This window comes from Bos indicus x Bos taurus, chromosome 1 (assembly GCF_003369695.1).
Source record: "Bos indicus x Bos taurus breed Angus x Brahman F1 hybrid chromosome 1, Bos_hybrid_MaternalHap_v2.0, whole genome shotgun sequence".
Classification (NCBI taxonomy): Eukaryota; Metazoa; Chordata; class Mammalia; order Artiodactyla; family Bovidae; genus Bos; species Bos indicus x Bos taurus.
Window position 1 is genome coordinate 141,041,198 of NC_040076.1, and position 19,696 is coordinate 141,060,893.

Here is a 19,696-nt window from a genome sequence, read left to right on the forward strand (position 1 = left end):
ACTCGGGGCTGCTTGAGCAGAGGTTCTCAAACTGCCAGGAACTTCAGAAGGGCCGGATAAAGCTCGGGTAGCTGGGTCCTGCGCCCGAGTTTCTGAGGCAGCAGGTCTGGGTGCGGGCCGAGAATCTGCATTTCCCGCAAGCTCCTAGGGATGCTGTTGATGCGGGGCGCACCTAGAATGCCTTTGGGAGAATACAGTTGAGTGTGCGGGGCGCAGCGACCTCGGGAGGCCCCGGTGCTGAAGTGCGCCACCCGTTCGGTTTCGGTTTCCTTCCCGATCCAGCAGCCCTGAAAACTTTCTGAGTTTCGTTTCTCCGAGGCTGGGTAGGAGATGAGGGACGGGGAGGCGGGGCAGCGAGCTAGGGGCGGCGTTAGCGCTGAATAAAGCCGAGGAGGGTGAGCGCTGGGAGCCTGCCGGTCTCTGCGCTGGGGACGGGTAAGTGTAGCGCTCCTGGGTCTGGGCACTCTCCGCGGGTCGGGGCATTTGGGCGTTGGCTGGGAGTTGAGCGCTCTGGGGTGCCGGTATTGCGCAGACTAGGAGAAGGCGATGGCACCCCACTCCAGTACTCTTGCCTGGAAAATCCCATGGACGGAGGAGCCTGGTAGGCTGCAGTCCATGGAGTCTCGAAAAGTCGGACGCCACAGAAGCGACTTAGCAGCAGCAGCAGCAGTAATAGTAAAAATGAAAATGATTAATAGTGATGGCAACCCAGTATTCTTGCCTGGAGAATGCCATGGACAGAGGAACCTGGTGGGCTGCAGTCCATGGGGTCTCAAAGAGTCGGACACGACTGAAGCGACTTAGCACGCAATAGGGATGATGACATGATGATGATGATAATGCAGTGTTGGCTGGGTTCAGAGCATACTTGATTCTGCTTTCCCACCGACACGCTGCTGAGGCTTTTGAGTTACGCGTCAAAAAACAAGCACTGGCGACTTTTCTGCCGGAAGAAATAGGAAGGTGGAGCAGAGCAGGTAAAGAGGGTCCCCGAGGGAGCTAAGGAGTGCAAGCCAAACAACTCTACGCCGGGGGCTGGGAGGTATCCTTGGAAGCGCAACGACCCAGGGGATCTTCCCCAATCTCGCTGCAAAGAGGGATGTTATAGCCGAGGGTCTCCGCGGACAGGTTTTGCCCGCGGGAGCTTCCCTGTAGAAAGCCGGGGCTCGCCGGAGATGGGGCATGCGCTGAAGTGCCCTGCGCGGAGTACAGGTCACCCAGGGGATGGAGAGCTGCTTCCAGCAGCTGTGCAGCGGGATGCGATGGTGTGCGGCCGGCTCAGTTAGTTTTCCGGGTGGAGCGAGGTAGGACCGTACTGGGGGCTGGCCGAAAGCCCAGGCATTGCTGAGACCTGCAACACGCGGAGCAGCCGGGGGTGGCATTCGCGGAATTAATAAGTCAAATTTTAAATCAAGTTTTTGTTGGACTTGGGAAGTAAGAGGAGATGTGTTGATTTCTTCTTTATTGTAGTCATTCACAGGCGGCTGGGTCAGGATGCTTCTTGTGAGCTGAAAAAGTGTTTTAATTTTACATCCTGCCTTGGGGGCCATTGTGTTTAAGCTGTAGGGAACACCCCTTTAATGATTAACTTGTGGCAAAAGCAATAGTGTTGCAGGAAGCGGGACCCCTTCCAGGGCCGGAAACTGAGCCCTTATCTAACACTCGGAAATGGATTGTCCAAGGAGACACACACATGTGCTGACAAAGCAAGAGATTTTATTGGGAAAGGGCACCCGGGTGGAGAGCAGGAGGGTAAGGGAGCCCAGGAGAACAGCTCCGCCAAGTGGCTCGCAGTCTTGGATTTTATGGTGATGGGGTTAGTTTCCAGGTTGTCTTTAGCCAATCATTCTGACTCAGGGTCTTCCCTGATGGTGCACACCTTATTCAGCCAAGATGGATGCCAGCAAGAAGGATTCTGGGAGGTGGCTGGACGTGTGGTGTCTCCTTCTGACTTTTCCCAAACTCTTTCTGTTGGTGGTGACTTATTAGTTCCCTTTTCTTACCAAGACCTCCTGTCATAAAACAACTGATGCAGATGGTTACTGTGGTGCCTGGCCAGCGTGGGCAGTTTCAGTCAGTGTGCTTCCCCTAACAATAGAATATAAAGGGAAAAGTTAAAGAAACAGATCTAATACAGTGTCAGATTTGTTATTCCCTATTACAATCATAAACAATTTAAATGTCAGTGAGTTTTTGGAAGGCAAAACACTTCCATGAGAAAAAGCAAATAGAAGTTCTTAAAGGATTACCTGGACTGAATTATTTGGGCTGTTCAGTTCAACAAGTGCAGCCAGGTGCTGAATGTGACGAGTAAGTAAAACACTGATTTTTATTAGGAGATGGCCTTGCCCCAGAGATCCAAATTGATTTTCAAAGACTATCTGAGATAGGTACAGATGTTTAAGATGTACAGACAAAACTCACAAGACTTGGTTTTCAAGGGAATGTCACTTTATGAAATAAAGATAGAGACTTTTTTGTTCTCAAAGCACCCATGGGCATTGAATGCTAGCCCTGGGGATCAATGATGCCACATGACTGGGCACAGTAAGGTCAGCTGAGGTTGTGGTCTTTAACCCGGGGCCCCAGCTCCAGCCTAGGAGCCCCTGGGCACACGAAATCATGGGGATGGGTGGTGGTTAAGAAATAAATTGCCAGATTCCATAAGTATTCTTTAAAGTTGATCCCTTTCAAAATCACCTTTCACTATAGAGTGAACAGAATCCATCCCTCCCCCGCGCTTTTTTATTTTAAGCAAGCTTGCCCTTTCAACTTGTCCTTTCAAAATCCGAATAGGCCTTGGGGGAGGGTCCCTAGAGAATATACAAAAAGAGCATCAGGAAAAAAAAGTGTTGATTCAGTACACGGACAGCAAGTCTCTCTGCTTTATCCTTCAACCTTAGAATTTAAATATTTAAGGTTTACAAAAGGACTCAGGGAACTGTGAACTTCCTTCAAAGCACATCCCCTCTGCATCTTCACCATTCTCAGCAATGGGATGTATGGCGATGAGCACTGACATGTATTGTGTTCATCAGGTTTTGGTCTAATTTGTATGTTTTGCCTGATTCCAAGGCGGTGTTGGAGCAGAGCTCTGCATTTCTGCCAACTAGTCAGCACTACATTGTCAAGTAAAAGGAAGGTATATTGAGGTAAGTGCTTTGTACTTTTTATAACATTTATTTCAAGTCCTAGGAGAAATATATTTTCATTTACTTTTATCCAAGATTATTACATAAGTCTTAATATTTAGAAGCTTATGGTCCCAGAAAAAAAATTACAATTTTTTAACATATAGTCCAGTGGTTAGGACTCAGCACTTTCATTGCTGGGACCTGAGTTCAAGCCCTGGTCAGGGAACTAAGATCATGCAAGCTATGCTATATATATATATATATATATATATATATATATATATATATATATATATAATGTTTGGGTATTATCAAATATTTAGAATCCCTCATCTACATTGGAAAGAGTCTTACAGTAATTTTATTTTTAAACGTAAATTTTAAAATGCATTAGAAATTTCATTCTTTGTTGCTATTTAAATTTATGGTGAAAAAAATTTTTGATGTTCACCCTATAAACATGATTGGAAATACAGAGTTTTAAAAAAGCTTTTGACGTCCAGAAACATGTCTTTGAAGACCACTGAGCTGGGATGGAGCGTGTCTTCATCTGACATTTGGTTCCTTGGAGTTCTCCTGTCATTTCTTTCTGATCTCCCACTCCGTCCCAGTGTGTCTTATGGTGGGTTTGGTTCCATGATTGAATGTACCCAGCTCCTGAATTGTGTTAATCCTGATGTTCTTGATTTATGCTGAACTGATAAAGGAAGAAGATGGTTCATTCTGACTTGGGTATCGAAGAACTTGATTCACCTGAATCCAGTCTAAATGGAAGTGAAGATATGGTGAGGGAACATGAAACTGTACGTTGATGCCTGAAAACCACTGTCCATGTGGACATGAACTGTGTTCACTTGTGGGCTGCCCATTGATAACTGCGATGCCATTGGTGCCCAGGGATGCTCGCTTCCTCATCTCTCCAGGGGCTATATGTGGATGCAAAGATGTGTGTGATTCATTCTGCTTGGGCCCTTCTTGCAGCCAAAGGACTTCCCTGGTGGCTCAGACGGTAAAGCGTCTGTCTACAATGTGGGAGACCCGGGTTCGAGCTCTGGGTCGGAAAGATCCCCTGGAGAAGGAAATGGCAATCCACTCTAGTACTGTTGCCTAGAAAATCCCATGGACAGAGGAGCCTCTGGTAAGCTACAGTCTATGGGGTCGCAAAGAGTCGGACACGATTGAGCGACTTCACTTTTCTTACAGCCAAACGCCATTAGTGTTTTGTCTTAGCTGATCCTGAAAGTGAAAGTGTTAGTCACTCAGTCATGTCTGTCTGTGACCCCACGGACTGTAACCTGCCAGGCTCCTCTGTCCATGGGATTCTCCAGGCAAGAATACTGGAGTGGGTAGCCATTCCTTTCTCTAGGGGATCTTCCCAACCAAGGCGTCAAACCAGGGTCTCCTGTATTGCAGGAGGATTCTTTACCATCTCAGCCCCCTGGTTGGGGTGCAATTTTGGTCTGGAAAATCCAGGCAAGAGGCCAATGGGCTGGTGTAAGAATTGGGCCCAGACACTGGGCCCAAGGAGCCCTGTGAGATCACGTGCCCACATTATAGTTTGGTCTCGAGCTCAAACCTCCTAAGTGTCATTGTGATATCTCCAACAGTGAAGCCATGTGGTGTCTTTTCTCCCAGGAATGAGACATATTTTTGGTGGGAAGCAAACTTGGCTTCTCGAATCAGTTCAACCTGAATTTGATTCCACTGCTGACACGTGCAGCTGTAAGATCTTGGGTGGTTACTCCTCCCTTTAGAAGCTTGGTTTTCCATTTCTAAAATGAAAATAATAAGAGTATTTACTTTGTGCAGCTGTTGAGAGGAAGAGTATTTACTTTGTGCAGCTGTTGCTGAAGCTGAAACTCCAGTACTTGTGGCCACCTCATGTGAAGAGTTGACTCACTGGAAAAGACTCTGATGCTGGGAGTGATGGGGGGCAGGAGGAGAAGGGGACGACGGAGGATGAGATGTCTGGATGGCATCACTGACTCGATGGACGTGAGTCTGAGTGAATTCCGGGAGTTGGTGATGGACAGGGAGGCCTGGCATGCTGCGAATCATGGGGTCGCAAAGAGTTGGACAGGACTGAGCGACTGAACTGAACTGAACTGAGAGGAGGTAGAGTTTGGGCACTTAGAAAGAGCTCTGTTTATTGCTGTCATATGTTTTAAAGCAATGGATCTTCAGCCTCTTTCCAATTGCCTCCATTTTAATCATCAGTGGTTAACAATATTTTAAACAATATTATAAACTACACCAAAGGACACAGAAAAATAAGAAATTCACCCATCTTTCCAGCACCATAATATAACTGTTGTCTCTTGCCTGGCTGTAACTGGCAAGGAATAGGGCAGTAGGAACTCATAATGCTCACACCCACATGTTTGAATGTTGTTGTTGTTATTCAGTTGCTAAGTTGTGTCCTACTCTTTGAAACTCCATGGACTGTAGCATGCCAGGCTCCTCTGTCTTCCATCTCCCAGAGTTAAATTCATGTGCATTGAGTCGGTGCATGCTATCTAACCATCTCATCCTCTGCCAAGCTCTTCTCCTTTAGCCTTCAGTCTTTCCCAGCATCAGAATCTTTTACAGTGGGTTGACTCTTCGTATCAGGTGAGTGTAGCTTGGCCTTTCTGGCCAGGTTGAACAAGGTGTATCTTATGACCCAGAAATTCCACTTCTAGATATTGACCTTGGTTCTCAGAGTATGATCCCCAGAGAAGCAACATTAATATCTCTGGGGAAGTTTGAAATGCAAACTATCACCCTCGCACACCCTTCCCCAGACCTAGTGAACTAGAAATTTCAGGGGTGGGACCTACCATCTGTGTTTCTACAAGACTTCTAGGTGATTTTTCTTTGTGCTGAGGTTTGAGATGCATTTTGCCATGTTTGTACAGCATTTTTTTATAAGCAAAACCAGAAATAACACAAGTGTCCATGAGTAGTGGAATGCATACATAGATTGTGGTATGCAGTAGAATTCCACACAGCAGTGAAAAGTAATGAGCTAGACTTCCAGGGATCATGATGGCTGGGTCTAAAAAACAATGGTGTGGCTGGTGGCTCTATGGTTCGGGCTCAACACTTTAACTGCCATAGGTTGGATTCAATCTGTGGTTGGGGAACTAAGATCCCCTGGAAGCCACATGGCATGGCCCCCCCCCAAAATAAATAAATTACAATAAATAGACTGTGGTGAATCCCCTAGAATCAGGTCACAGAAGAAATATACTGTATCATTCCATTTATATAAAGATCCAGGCCGCCATAAGCCATGTATTTTTTAGGGAAAGATGGGTGGGGGGTAAAACGAATGAAAAGCAAGGACATCGTTTTCATAAACCTGGAAATAGAGGGACCCTCTAGAGGTAAAGGGGTTTTAGGAGGAAGTTGCCTGGGGAAGGGTGGACAAAGTGTCTCAAGTACAGGGGATATGTGTTTTCTTAACCCAGGTGGTTGGCACATGCATTTTGGCTGATTACCGTTCATGTTTCATAAACTCTTGGGAATGGGTGATATAAAGAAATGAAAACAAAAAGAACTCATAGTGAAAGAAAGTGAAGTCGCTCAGTCATGTACGACTCTTTGCGACCCCATGGGCTATAGCCTACCAGGTTCCTCTGTCCATGGGATTTTCCAGGCCATAGTCCTGGAGTGCATTGCCATTTCCTTCTCCAGGGGATCTTCCCAACCCAGGGATCAAACCCGGGTCTCCCTCATTGTAAACAGACGCTTTACCGTCTGAGCCCCCAGGGAAGTCAATAACCCATAAGGAGGGCTAAAATAAGCCACTGATGAGTAGGAAGGTACAGCCAGGTATGTGCATAGCCCCCACAAGGTTTTCCCTGGGGATTCAAGCTCCAAACCTTTCTTAAGTGAGAAAATTCACACAGGACACTTGTTTAAAAATAGTGGGGAAGATTTTATTCAAGACTATTGCAATAGAGGAGAGAGCTTGAACTTAGTGTGGCTACAAGGACAAGTGGACAGGATAGAGGAGAGGAGAAGGAATTGCCAAGAGTAATTTGGGAAGGATAAAGGGAGGTGAAGAATTGATGTTTTTGAAGTGTGTTGCTGGAGAAGACTCTTGAGAGTCCCTTGGACTGCAAGGAGATCAAACCAATCAACCCTAAAGAAAATTGGTTACCACAGCTTTAATAATAATTATGGAAATCAGGTCATGTTAACCCTCCAACTCTTTTGTTTTTCAAAGTCATTTGACTATTCTAGGAGTATTTAGACTCTTTAGATTTACTGTGATTGTTAATATAATTGGACTTGGAAAGATCATTTTGCTATTTGTTTTCCATTTGCCCTATTCTTCATTTCCTCTTTTTCTGCTTTCTTTTGAATTAACTAAGTTTTTTATGATTTCATTTTATTTCCTCTGTTGGTTTATTGAGTACAACTGTTTTAGGGAGTATATCATGTCTTTAATTTATCAAGTTTACCTTCAAGTACTAATATATTATTTCATATATAATATAAGAACCTTATGATAATATGTGTCCATTTGTCTCCTCCCAGCCTGCATGCCATTTTTGTCATGAGTTTTTATTTTATCAATATTTTAAGCCCCCACATTATACTGTGATCCTTTTGGAAATGGCCAATGTCTTTTAAAGATATCTGTGGCAACAAAGTGGATATTAAGGACAGAAAGGCTAAGGCAAAGTCAGTTGTCTTCCACCGAAAGAAGAATCTTCAGTACTATGACATTTCTGCCAAAAGTAACTACAGCTTTGAAAAGCCCTTCCTCTGGCTTGCTAGAAAACTGATTGGAGACCCTAACTTGGAGTTTGTTGCCATGCCTGCTCTTGCCCTGCCAGAGGTGGTCATGGACCCAGCCTTGGCAGCACGGTATGAACACGATTTAGAGGTTGCTCAGACAACTGCTCTCCCGGATGAAGATGATGACCTGTGAGAAAGCGAAGCTGGGGCCCAGCGTCGGAAGGCTAGTTTTATAGGCAACTGTCCTGTGACGTCAGCGGTGCAGCGTGTTTGCCACTTTATTATATAGCTAAGCAGAACATGTGCTTAATCTTTGGATGCTGAAGGAGATGGATGGGCTTTGGAGTGAATATGGCAGTTAAAAAAAAAATACCTTCATTTTTTGGACCCGCATATTTAGGTGTTTTGGATCACAGTTGTTTCCTCCTTGAGTTTCAAATACAAGACTGCTGTAGTCACATGACAATATTGAGAGGTGGAATCTTGTTTGTTACTGTCATTCCCATCCCTTTTCGTTTAGAATCAGAATAAAGTTGTATTTCAAATATCTAAAATAAATAAATAAAGAGATTTAAGTAATAAAAAAGTATAGTAGTCACCATTTCTGGTGTAAATTCCTTGGTGTAGATTAAAATGTGCATTCAATATCATTTTCCTTTGGCTTGAAGGGCATCCTAAACATTTCCTGTAATGCAGGTCTGCTAGTGATGAATTCATTCATTTTTGTACATCCAGAAAAGTCCTTACTCACTTTCTTATTTTAAAAGATTTTTTTTCCGAGTAGAAAATTTTAGGTTGATGATTTTTCTCAGTACTTTAACAAAGTTGCTACACTGTCTTCTCATTTGCATAGTTTCTCCTGAGAAATAGGCTATAAATCTCGTGTTTATTCTTCTGTACATAACATGTCATCTTCTGGCTGGCATTCTGTCATTATCACTGATTTTGACCAATTTGACTATAGTGTGCCTTGATATAGTTACTTTATGTTTCCTTTGCTCTGGGCTCATTGAGCTTTGGGGATCTTTGGGTTAATAGTTTTCACCAAGTTTGAGGACATTTATTTCTTCAAATATTTATTTCTGTTTTACCCTCATTCTCTTGATTGGGGAGCTTTAATCACCTGTATACATTAGGATGATTGAAGTTGTCCATCTTTGATGGAACGTGACCTGCAGGTTATGATAGAGATCTCCCATTCTGCCTCTTCCAGGAGTCCAAGAGCAACCTGTACAGCCAATATGAAGAGAAGGTGCGGCCCTGCATTGATCTCATCGACTCCCTGCGGTCCCTGGGCGTGGAGCAGGACCTGGCCCTGCCCGCCATCGCTGTTATCGGGGACCAGAGCTCAGGCAAGAGCTCTGTGCTGGAGGCCCTGTCTGGGGTCGCCCTCCCCAGGGGCAGTGGTAAGCAATTGGCTTCTGTGTTGGTTAGCTCAGGCTGCAGAAACAGAGGACCTCAGACTTGGGCTTAAACAATAGAAGTTTACTTCTCAAAATTTGGGAGGCTAGAAGGCCAAGATCAAGGTATTACCAGGGTTGGTATCTCCTGAGGCCTGTGTCCTCTGCTCACAGATGACTGTCTTCTCCTGTGTCTTCTGGGGGATGGTGGAGGATGTTTGCAGAAGTCTGGGGTTTCCCAATGCAGTGTACCACCTGGGCTGATGGAAAACACCGGGGTGAAGCAAAAGATCTAAAGTAGGGGATTTCAAGTCAAACTCCATCTGAAATGTACATTCTAGATGCACATTCGTGAGTCACCCCAGATAGCATGCCTCAGAGAGTCAAAGGGTGAGAACAGGGAGTTTGCAGTTTTAGGAGCCTCCCGGATGATTATACAAATTTAAGAACCACTGGTCTAAGACCACCATATAGGACTGTATAGACCTGATGAGTAGTGGTTTCCTAGGTATTGTTACAAGATGTCCTCTTGTGCTGAGGCTGAAAAAACTTGGGAATGAAGACGAGTGGAAAGGCAAAGTCAGCTTCCTGGACAAAGAGATTGAGATTCCAGATGCTTCACAGGTGGAAAAGGAAATCAGTGAAGGTAAGTGTCCCATGTTTGTTCTTCATGCCTATTTGCATATCTGGTCAACGAGGTGAAATAGATGGGGTCTGCCTGTCACTGTTCCCACTCTCCCCTTTCTAGGCCTGTTCTGGTCCCTCAGGAACCTTCCCTTCCCTCCATCAGGCCCCCAGCTCTCTTGTATTTTCTCTTTTTTTTACTCTCATTAAGACCAGTGCTTTGGACAGAATCTGACCTCAGTAATTTATTACTTAGTATGTAAGTATGTATCTGAGCATAATGTGAATTTTGAAGCTTGTCTTCAAATATGGAGTATTTGTCCTTTATTCAAAGGCCTCCCCACTCCACAGATCTGATGTCAGGGTGTGGGTCCAAGGAACACCTTCACCTGTTAACCAGCTTTCCAAAATGCTGACTGGACCATCACTGAATCCTGTTCAGAACTGGAAGTCTTTTTCTTCCAAGAGTGGGATGCATGTGCTTGAATAATCCCAGTTTAGAATAATATATGGCAGGTCTCAGTAAATGCACACCACAGAGATTACTGTATCAATTTGAAACATCTGAAAAGAGAAAATTAACGCTTAATGTCGGAGAAGGCAATGGCACCCCACTACTCCAGTACTCTTGCCTGGAAAATCCCATGGACAGAGGAGCCTGGTAGGCTGCAGTCCATGGGGTCGCTAAGAGTCAGGCAGGACTGAGCGGCTTCACTTTCACTTCTCACTTTCATGCATTGGAGAAGGAAATGGCAACCCACTCTGGTGTTCTTGCCTGGAGAATCCCAGGGATGGGGGAGCCTGGTGGGCTGCCGTCTCTGGGGTCACACGGAGTTGGACACAACTGAAGCGACTTTATAGCAGCAGCAACGCTTAACGTCAGAGATCAGATCAGTCACTCAGTCGTGTCCGACTCTTTGTGACCCCAAGAATCGCAGCACACCAGGCCTCCCTGTCCATCACCAACTCCCAGAGTTAACTCAGACTCATGTCCATCGAGTCAGTGATGCCATCCAGCCATCTCATCCTCTGTCGTCCCCTTCTCCTCTTGCCCCCAGTCCCTCCCAGCATCAGAGTCTTTTCCAATGAGTCAACTCTTCGCATGAGGTGGCCAAAGTACTGGAGTCTCAGCTTTAGCATCATTCCTTCCAAAGAAATCCCAGGGCTGATCTCCTTCAGAACGGACTGGTTGGATCTCCTTGCAGTCCAAGGGACTCTCAAGAGTCTTCTCCAACACCACAGTTCAAAAGCATCAATTCTTTGGCGCTCAGCCTTCTTCACAGTCCAACTCTCACATCCATACATGACCACAGGAAAAACCATAGCCTTGACTAGACGAACCTTTGTTGGCAAAGTAATGTCTCTGCTTTTGAATATGTTGTCTAGTTTGGTCATAACTTTCCTTCCAAGGAGTAAGCGTCTTTTAATTTCATGGCTGCAGTCACCATCTGCAGTGATTTTGGAGCCCAGAAAAATAAAGTCTGACACTGTTTCCACTGTTTCCCCATCTATTTCCCATGTAGATAGGGACAAAGTAGTGATATACTTAGTTGCTGCTAAGTGTGAGTGAGATGAGTAAGCAATTTTCCCTTATTGACTTTAATTTCTTCCTAGTATGTCACATAATTAAGTTCTAGTAATTTGGGGAAGATACATAAATGGTATGAACTGATATCCAGCAGTAGGAAAGAATGGATTTGACTCTATAAAAGTGGAAGCACTAACTACCATTTATTGGCTGTTGTGTAAAAATTAAATAATGTTATCATGAAAATGTTATTGTGTGTTTGTTGGGATTAGGTTGCCTGCAGAAAATGCAAAATTAGTGTGTATCAGTTAGTCCTTGGTGTGTAACAAAACAATCTCAAAACCTAATGGCTTGGAACAGTTTATTTCCTGTGATTCAAAGGATCAGCTGGGCAGTTCTTTTCCTCTAGGATGATTTGGCTGGGGCCAACAGTCTAGGATGACCTCGGGTACCCACCCAATCCTCGACTGGAATGACCAGACCTTCCCATGGTCTGACAGTGGCCTGTCCCCCCGAGGTGACTGGGTTGGGTTCTTTAACATGTTGGTAGAAGGGTTCCAAGTACCAAGAGACCTGAGTTCGAAGCTCTGATGTGTAAGCACCTTTCAGTGTCTACTGGAATACATTTTGTGACAACCTGTTACTCAAAGAAATTAATGTACTCAGGCCCACTTTCAAGAAGCAAACTCTCTTGATGGGAGAAGTGGCATTCTTTCTATAAAGCAGCGTTCATATGGAGATGGGAAGGAGTATAGAAGCCATTTGTGCAAGCAAGTTACTAACACAGTGGTTTAAACAATGTCAGTTTTATGTCTCTCAGAGCTGATGTAAGCGTTCCAAGGTTATGAACCCAGACTCCTGTCTCATTCCTACACTCTGTGTGGCCTCTGCTCCCAAGGCCCCCTTATCATTTAGTCAAGTGCCCATTCCTGCCAGGTAGTCATTGGCAAAGGACCTATCCCTGTCTTAAGCATATTTCTGGAAGTTACACATAGCATCTTCACATCTATCCCATGGGCCAGACAATTTTATATGACCAAATCTCTGGGAAATGGATTTGTTGGGGTGGGGGGCAGAATTAGCAGATTGTGCTACATATAACATTGTTACTATTATTTCCTTCTACATTCTTGACTGATATAAAGCATACCAAAAAGACATTCCGGATGTATAAAGTAGTCAGCTGGTATTAGCTAAAAGTTTGATGAAATAAATTCTTATCTTGAGATTTTTATTATTATGGAGGAAGGGACAGAATTAGATCTCTTAATGGAATATCAACAGCTAATGCTCAGCTTACCTGAAACAAGCATGTACCACCACCCATAACTTTCCAGGTCATGTTTTAGGAGTCACCATTTATTTTTATTTGTTTTCATTTTACCTCTTTGTTAAGTTCCTAGTGGATCAATGGGAGGAATTTAGGTGTGGCACCAGGAAAAACTTACCTGCTCTGCCAGGTTAAGACTGGTTCACATGGGTGTCACCTACAGAGGTGTTCTTGCTAGTTCTCTCTGCAGACTATTCTGGCCACTGGCAATGCAAATATGGGATTATCCTTTGATGTCCCTTTTTGTTTTGGAGAAATGAATCTGTTCCAAATATGCCTTACTGTTGAATCACAGCAGGTGGGCGTTGCCTTCAGAAGATTCACTGTAATGAGATATTCCATCCCAAGCTCTATTCCGTTTTTCTTTCTCCTCTTCTCTAGCCCAGATTGCCATCGCTGGGGAAGGCACGGGGATCAGTCATGAGCTGATTAGTCTGGAGGTCAGCTCCCCTCACGTCCCAGATCTGACCCTGATAGACCTTCCTGGCATCACCAGGGTTGCTGTGGGCAACCAGCCACCCGACATTGAATATCAGGTGAAACTTCAGGCTCCATCCTGGCCCAGGTCTTGTGCGGGGAGGGGCTGCATTAGAGCATCAGTGAGTCCAAGACCAAGCTTGAGGAGTGGGTATGGGGAGGTGGGGAATTTGGAGCATGCATTGGTCAAAATTACTCCACCAAGTTGGATGGAAGCTTCTATGGGAAGAGGCAAAGTTGGGAAAGCATTTTATTTGTGTTTTATGCAGTGACTCATTTTTGGTTATAGTTATACTCTATGCCATATCTAAATTGCATGCATTAGGAAGGGGTTTTATGTGGGAAGAAGGAGCATTAGGAGCAAATATAATGATATTCCTGTATCAGTGAATCTCACCCTGTGGATTAAAGATTTAGGGAATATCAAGCAATTCTTTTGGCATCTTATTTTTCATTGTGACCTTCAGATTTGAGGTCTTGGCAGATGACTCACGAGTTAAAACCTCATAGTGTTCCCTCAGAAAATGTAGTTTTTTCTGACTTGTGTTGTCAGCTCATTTCTGTGTTTGCTTCTTGGAAGAAATACCTCTGGGACTTGGAAGGCCAGAAGCAAGTACAAGGTCAGGACCTGTCTCAACTCTCAGACCCTCTAATTTTCTTACAGATCAAGTCTCTCATCAGGAAGTATATCCTTAGGCAGGAGACCATCAACTTGGTGGTGGTCCCTGCTAACGTGGACATCGCTACCACAGAGGCGCTGCGCATGGCTCAGGAGGTGGACCCCCAAGGAGACAGGACCATAGGTGAGAAGAATGAAATTGTTAGTCACTCAGTCATGTCTGACTTTTTGTGGCCCCATGGACTGTAGCTCTCCTAGCTTCGATGTCCTTGGGATTTCTGAGGCAAGAATACTGGAGTGGATTGCCATTCCCTTCTCCAGAGGATCTTCCTGACCCAGGGATTGAACCCATGTGTCCCCCATCTCCTGCATTGCAGGCAGATTCTTTACCAGCTGAGCTACCAAGGAAGCCCACAGTGGAATAGTTCAGTTCAGTTCAGTCGCTCAATCGTGTTTGACTCTTTGTGACCCCATGAACCGCAGGACGCCAGGCCTCCCTGTCCATCACCAACTCCTGGAGTTCACTCAAACTCATGTCCATTGAGTCAGTGATGCCATCCAGCCATCTCATCCTCTGTCTTCCCCTTTTCCTCCTGCCCCCAATCCCTCCCAGCATCAGAGTCTTTTTGAATGAGTCAACTCTTTGCATGAGATGGCCAAAGTACTGGAGTTTCAGCTTTAGCATCATTCCTTCCAAAGAACACCCAGGGCTGATTTCCTTTAGAATGGACTGGTTGGATCTCCTTGCAGTCCAAGGGACTCTCAAGAGTCTTTTCCAACACCATAGTTCAAAAGCATCAATTCTTCGGCGCTCAGCTTTCTTCACAATCCAACTCTCGCATCCATACATGACCACTGGAAAAACCATAGCCTTGACTAGACGGATCTTTGTTGGCAAAGTAATGTCTCTGCTTTTGAATATGCTATCTAGGTTGGTCATAACTTTCCTTCCAAGGAGTAAGTGTCTTTTAATTTTGTGGCTGCAGTCACCATCTGCAGTGAGCCCAAAAAAATAAAGTCTGACACTGTTTCCCCATCTATTTCCCATGAAGTTCATTTTCTGAATGTTGAGCTTTAAGCCAACTTTTTCACTCTCCACTTTCACGTTCATCAAAAGGCTTTTGAGTTCCTCTTCACTTTCTGCCATAAGGGTGGTGTCATCTGCATATCTGAGGTTATTGATATTTCTCCCGGCAGTCTTGATTCCAGCTTGTGCTTCTGCCAGCCCAGCATTTCTCATGATGTACTCTGCATAGAAGTTAAATAAGCAGGGTGACAATATACAGCCTTGACATACTCCTTTTCCTATTTAGAACCAGTCTGTTGTTCCATGTCCAGTTCTAACTGTTGCTTCCTGACCTGCATATAGGTTTCTCAAGAGGCAGGTCAGGTGGTCTGGTATTCCCATCTCTTTCAGAATTTTCCACAGTTTATTGTGATCCATACAGTCAAAGGCTTTGGCATAATCAATAAAGCAGAAATAGATGCTTTTCTGGAACTCTCTTGCTTTTTCGATGATCCAGCAGATGTTGGCAATTTGATCTCTGGTTCCTCTGCCTTTTCTAAAACCAGCTTGAACATCTGGAAGTTCAGGGTTCACATATTGCTGAAGCCTGGCTTGGAGAATTTTGAGCATTACTTTACTAGTGCGTGAGATGAGTGCAACTGTGAGGTAGTTTGAGCATTCTTTGGCATTGCCTTTCTTTGGGATTGGAATGAAAACTGACCTTTTCCAGTCCTGTGGCCACTGCTGAGTTTTTCATATTTGCTGGCATATTGAGTGCAGCACTTTCACAGCATCATCTTTCAGGATTTGAAATAGCTCAACTGGAATTCCATCACCTCCACTAGCTTTGTTTGTAGTGATGCTTTCTAAACCCCACTTGACTTCACATTCCAGGATGTCTGGCTCTAGGTGAGTGATCATACAATCGTGATTATCTTGGGATAGTGGGATAGTATCCAACCTTAAAAAGGAGGGACATTCTGACACCTGCTACAATGAGGATGAACCTTGAAGACACTGGGCTCAGTGACATAAGCCAGTGCCAAAGGACAAATACTGCATGACCTCATTCATATGAGGGACCTAGTGTGGTCAGGTTCATAGACAGGAAGTCAAGTGGGGGAAGGGAGAAATAGGAGTTAGTGTTTGGCGGTTACAGAGTCTCAGCTGGGGAAGAGGAAAAGGTTTTGAAGATGAATAGTGGTCAAGGTTGCCCAACAACGTGAAAGTGTTTCATGCACCTTAAATGCGCATGTAAAAATGGTTAAAATGTTATGTTTGAAAAAATGCATTTGGCTGTAAATAGCAGAGAGCCTGAGGAGAGTAGCTGAAACAAACAGCAATTTATTTTCACACCTAACAAGAAGTCTGGGCAGAGGCTGCTCACCTGCATACCAGTGATGCCGTCAGTCCCTTCCACATTCTGCTCCACCATCCTTAGCTGCAGGTTCTCATTCTTTGCTTGTCCTGCTGCCCATCCTGCCTGGGATGAGAATCTCTCAGCCAGGGCTGCGGCTACAAGTGGGCACAGTAAACCTCAGAGTTAATCCTGGGCTGGACAACTGCACGGGGCCTCACATACAGATGGGTCCGTGCTCGGGGCAGTGTTCTGATGCTGCCATCTTGCAGTACTGGTTTAAACAGGCATTCTGCATTTTCATTTTGCACTGGGTCCTGCAAATGACCTAGCTGATCCTGGTCAGACCCTTATTTTCCCAAGTGTGAGCCAGGCCCCACCTGCACCAATATTAACTGAAGAATTTTTAGAAATGCAAGTCCCTTGATCCTACCAAATCTGCTGAATCAAAATCTCTGGAGCGGGGCCTTAAGATGGCTCTGATGCACAGGGAAGTTTGAGACCCACTGCATGAGAGTGAACTCCTTTGCTGAACAGGAGGAACGTAACGGGCCATTACACGCTGCTGTCTCTCTGGCACGAGAGCCAAGGTCTTGGTGAAGTGAACTTAAGGAGCACAGAGGGGCTGAGCCTCGCACCTTCACTAGGCAAGCTGCATTGTCTGCCCCAAGCAGCGTGGGAGCAAGCCCAGGGCTAGGGGACCTCGCTCCCCAGGAGGGGAGCTGACCTTACTCCTCACCCTGCGAAGATGTGAACATTCTGTAAGCAGAGTCTCTGGATTGCAGGAATCTTGACAAAGCCCGATCTGGTGGACAAAGGTACAGAAGACAAGGTCGTGGACGTGGTGAGAAACCTGGTTTTCCACCTGAAGAAGGGCTACATGATCGTCAAGTGCCGTGGCCAGCAGGACATCAAGCATCGGATGAGCCTGGACAAGGCTCTGCAGAGAGAGCGGATATTCTTCGAGGATCACGCACATTTCAGGTATGTGCATGCAGCTTTCCCAGGGAGAACTGAAATTAAGGACCTCCTTCCTCACAGGAGAACTGCATGCTGTCCAAGGTTGGCTGTTGAGAGTATCCGTGTGTGTCTGTTCCTTTACTGTGATCATGGGGAATCTGCCTGGAAGAGTAAAGGAGGAATTCACAAAGTAGGCAAAGAATAAATCTAAAACTTCAGAAGAAGGCGGAGACTTTTTGCAATAACTTATTATAGTTCTGGAAACAGAATATAAATATAAGTGTAACAGGATGGAAACAAAGTGGAAAACCCAGAAGTAGGCTCAAGTACATACATTTGGTCTGTGATAAACGTGGCACTTCAAATTCCTGGGCTTTTGTAAGTTTCATTATCAATCAGTGGCACTGAAATAATTATTTAATAGTTGGGAAAGATTAAATTTGTCCTTACTTAACATGGGATACCAAAATAAATATCAGTGGAAGTTTAAAATTAAGTACAAAGAAAGTACCACTTCTCATAAGAAAATATAGGCGGAGAATTAATAATCCCAGGATAAAGGCCTTTCTAACCCTGATGCCAAAAATGAAATTTTTTAAAAAAAGGATGATACTGATAAATTGGTTATTTTGAAATAATGAGAAGGTGTAGAGTTGGTGGGAAAGGAGGGGTGTGGGCTTGCATCTCCGCTGCCAATGGCGTGTGCTGAGATCACACAGGTGTCCCTAAGGCTGAGTTCCATTTCTAGGAATTCCACACAGGCAAGCAATCAGAGATGTGTTCAGTAATGTCCCCTAAAGCATGTTCAGCACAGATTTGTTTTTAATTGTGAAGACTGTGGAATGTACATGTTGAAAATCATGGGATTTGTGTGGACAAACTAGAGTAAGAGATCACAGTGCTAGCAGCCATTATAGTGCTGTGCCAAGGAGATGCCAATAAAAAGATTCTTATAGGACGTTGAGGAAAAAATGACACATTCACTGAGATCCCTTGTGTGTGCACATGTGTATGTGGGAGGAGACGCATGTCCTTTGTAAACATTATCATATTTGATGTTCCCAGAAGCCTGCAGAGACACATAATTCAGAAGAGATCCTTGCAGTCCTGTGTTCATAGGAGCATTATTCACAATAGCTAAAAAAAAAACATGGAAGCAAGCTGAGTGACCACTGATAGATAAACACAATGTTTATCCAAAATGGATTAAAAAAATTCTATCCACACAGTGGAATAGAATTTGGCCTTAGAAAGGAAGAAAATTCTAGCACCTGCTATAACATGGCTGTACCTTGAGGGCAATATGCTCAGTGAAATAAGCCAGTCATGAAAAGACAAGCACTGTATAATTCCTCTAATACAAGGTCCCTAAAGGGGTAAATTCATAGAGACAGGACCTGGGGGAGGGGGTGGAGAGATGTTTAATGGGGACAGAGTTTCAGGTGGGGAAGATGAGCTGTTTCTGGAGGTAGACGGTGGTGATGGTCACACATCAATGTAATTGTACTTAATACCACTGAATGTGTGCCTACAGGCTTCGCAAGTGGCACTCCCCACTTGTGAGTAAAGAACTCACTTGCCAATGCAGGAGATGCAGGTTTGATCCCTGGGTCAGGAAGATCCCCTGGAGGAGGGCATGGCAACCCACTCTAGTATTCCTGCCTGGAGAATCCCACGGACAGAGGAGCCTGGTTGGGCTACCTTCCATGGGGTCACAAAGAGTCAGATATAACTGAAGTGACTTCGCTCATACATGTGCACTTACAAATTATTAAAGTGGTGAATTTTATGTATATTTTCCCACAATTAAAAAATTCAACAGGTACAGAAGCTGAAACTTAGGTATGAGTGTACTCTTGCAAAGATGTGTGTGAACTCATGTTTCCTGGCTGCCCTTCATCCTAAGAAGTCCTTTAACATGTGGAAAACTGTGTAGTAGCTCACTCTACAAACACATATTTGGAAAGAGTGAGAGGAGGGCTTGATCTCCTTCCCCAAGCAGCTCATGGTTTAAGTTGTCATTTTGGAGAAGGGTGGGTCCCCCAGTTCAGGCTTCATCCATGCACCTGTGTAAATATCTGTCAATATATTTTCATGAAGCCCAATACCAATGCACTGTGTATACAGAAGGGTATGTGCATGTTATGGAAACATATCTCTAGGTGATATGTGAATTTTTATAAAGACCATTTGTAGTCAGGTGTCATAAGACACATTTAATGTATCAGCTGGAAGGGATCATTCTATACCATTTTCAAAATATGCAACATTACAAAAATTCAGTCATGATTCTGTGTGATCCAGTTGCAGGACATGCCATCCAGTGGGAAGTAACTGCACTTACTTTGGCTTTCCCGAGCGACAGAGAGCCAACCTGCATTTTCTGGCTAGACCCAGGTGGACATGAATGTTGTCTTCTCTTGCAGGGACCTTCTGGAGGAAGGGAAGGCCACTATCCCCTGCCTGGCAGAAAGACTGACCAGTGAACTCATCATGCACATTTGTGTAAGTGCACGCAGAGCTGAACAGA

General features: G+C 44.7%; 1 protein-coding gene across 4 annotated transcripts in view; it reads left to right on the top strand.

The window, feature by feature from the left end:
* Window positions 1-270: 270 nt before the first annotated feature.
* MX1 (MX dynamin like GTPase 1) overlaps window positions 271-19,696 on the top strand; it is a 32,392-nt gene continuing 12,966 nt past the window's right edge. The window contains exons 1-10 of one of the 4 annotated variants that reach the window (XM_027546663.1): window positions 348-435; window positions 3,076-3,152; window positions 3,841-3,937; window positions 4,944-5,129; window positions 9,079-9,271; window positions 9,774-9,911; window positions 13,129-13,283; window positions 13,889-14,027; window positions 16,992-17,190; window positions 19,593-19,671. In XM_027546663.1, coding sequence (XP_027402464.1) covers window positions 5,049-5,129; window positions 9,079-9,271; window positions 9,774-9,911; window positions 13,129-13,283; window positions 13,889-14,027; window positions 16,992-17,190; window positions 19,593-19,671 — 984 coding nt within the window. In that variant the 5' untranslated portion in view covers window positions 348-435; window positions 3,076-3,152; window positions 3,841-3,937; window positions 4,944-5,048. Of the gene's footprint in view, window positions 436-3,075; window positions 3,153-3,840; window positions 3,938-4,943; window positions 5,130-9,078; window positions 9,272-9,773; window positions 9,912-13,128; window positions 13,284-13,888; window positions 14,028-16,991; window positions 17,191-19,592; window positions 19,672-19,696 lie in introns of all 4 variants that reach the window. The other 3 variants (XM_027546673.1, XM_027546683.1, XM_027546654.1) reach the window with 3 other exon arrangements.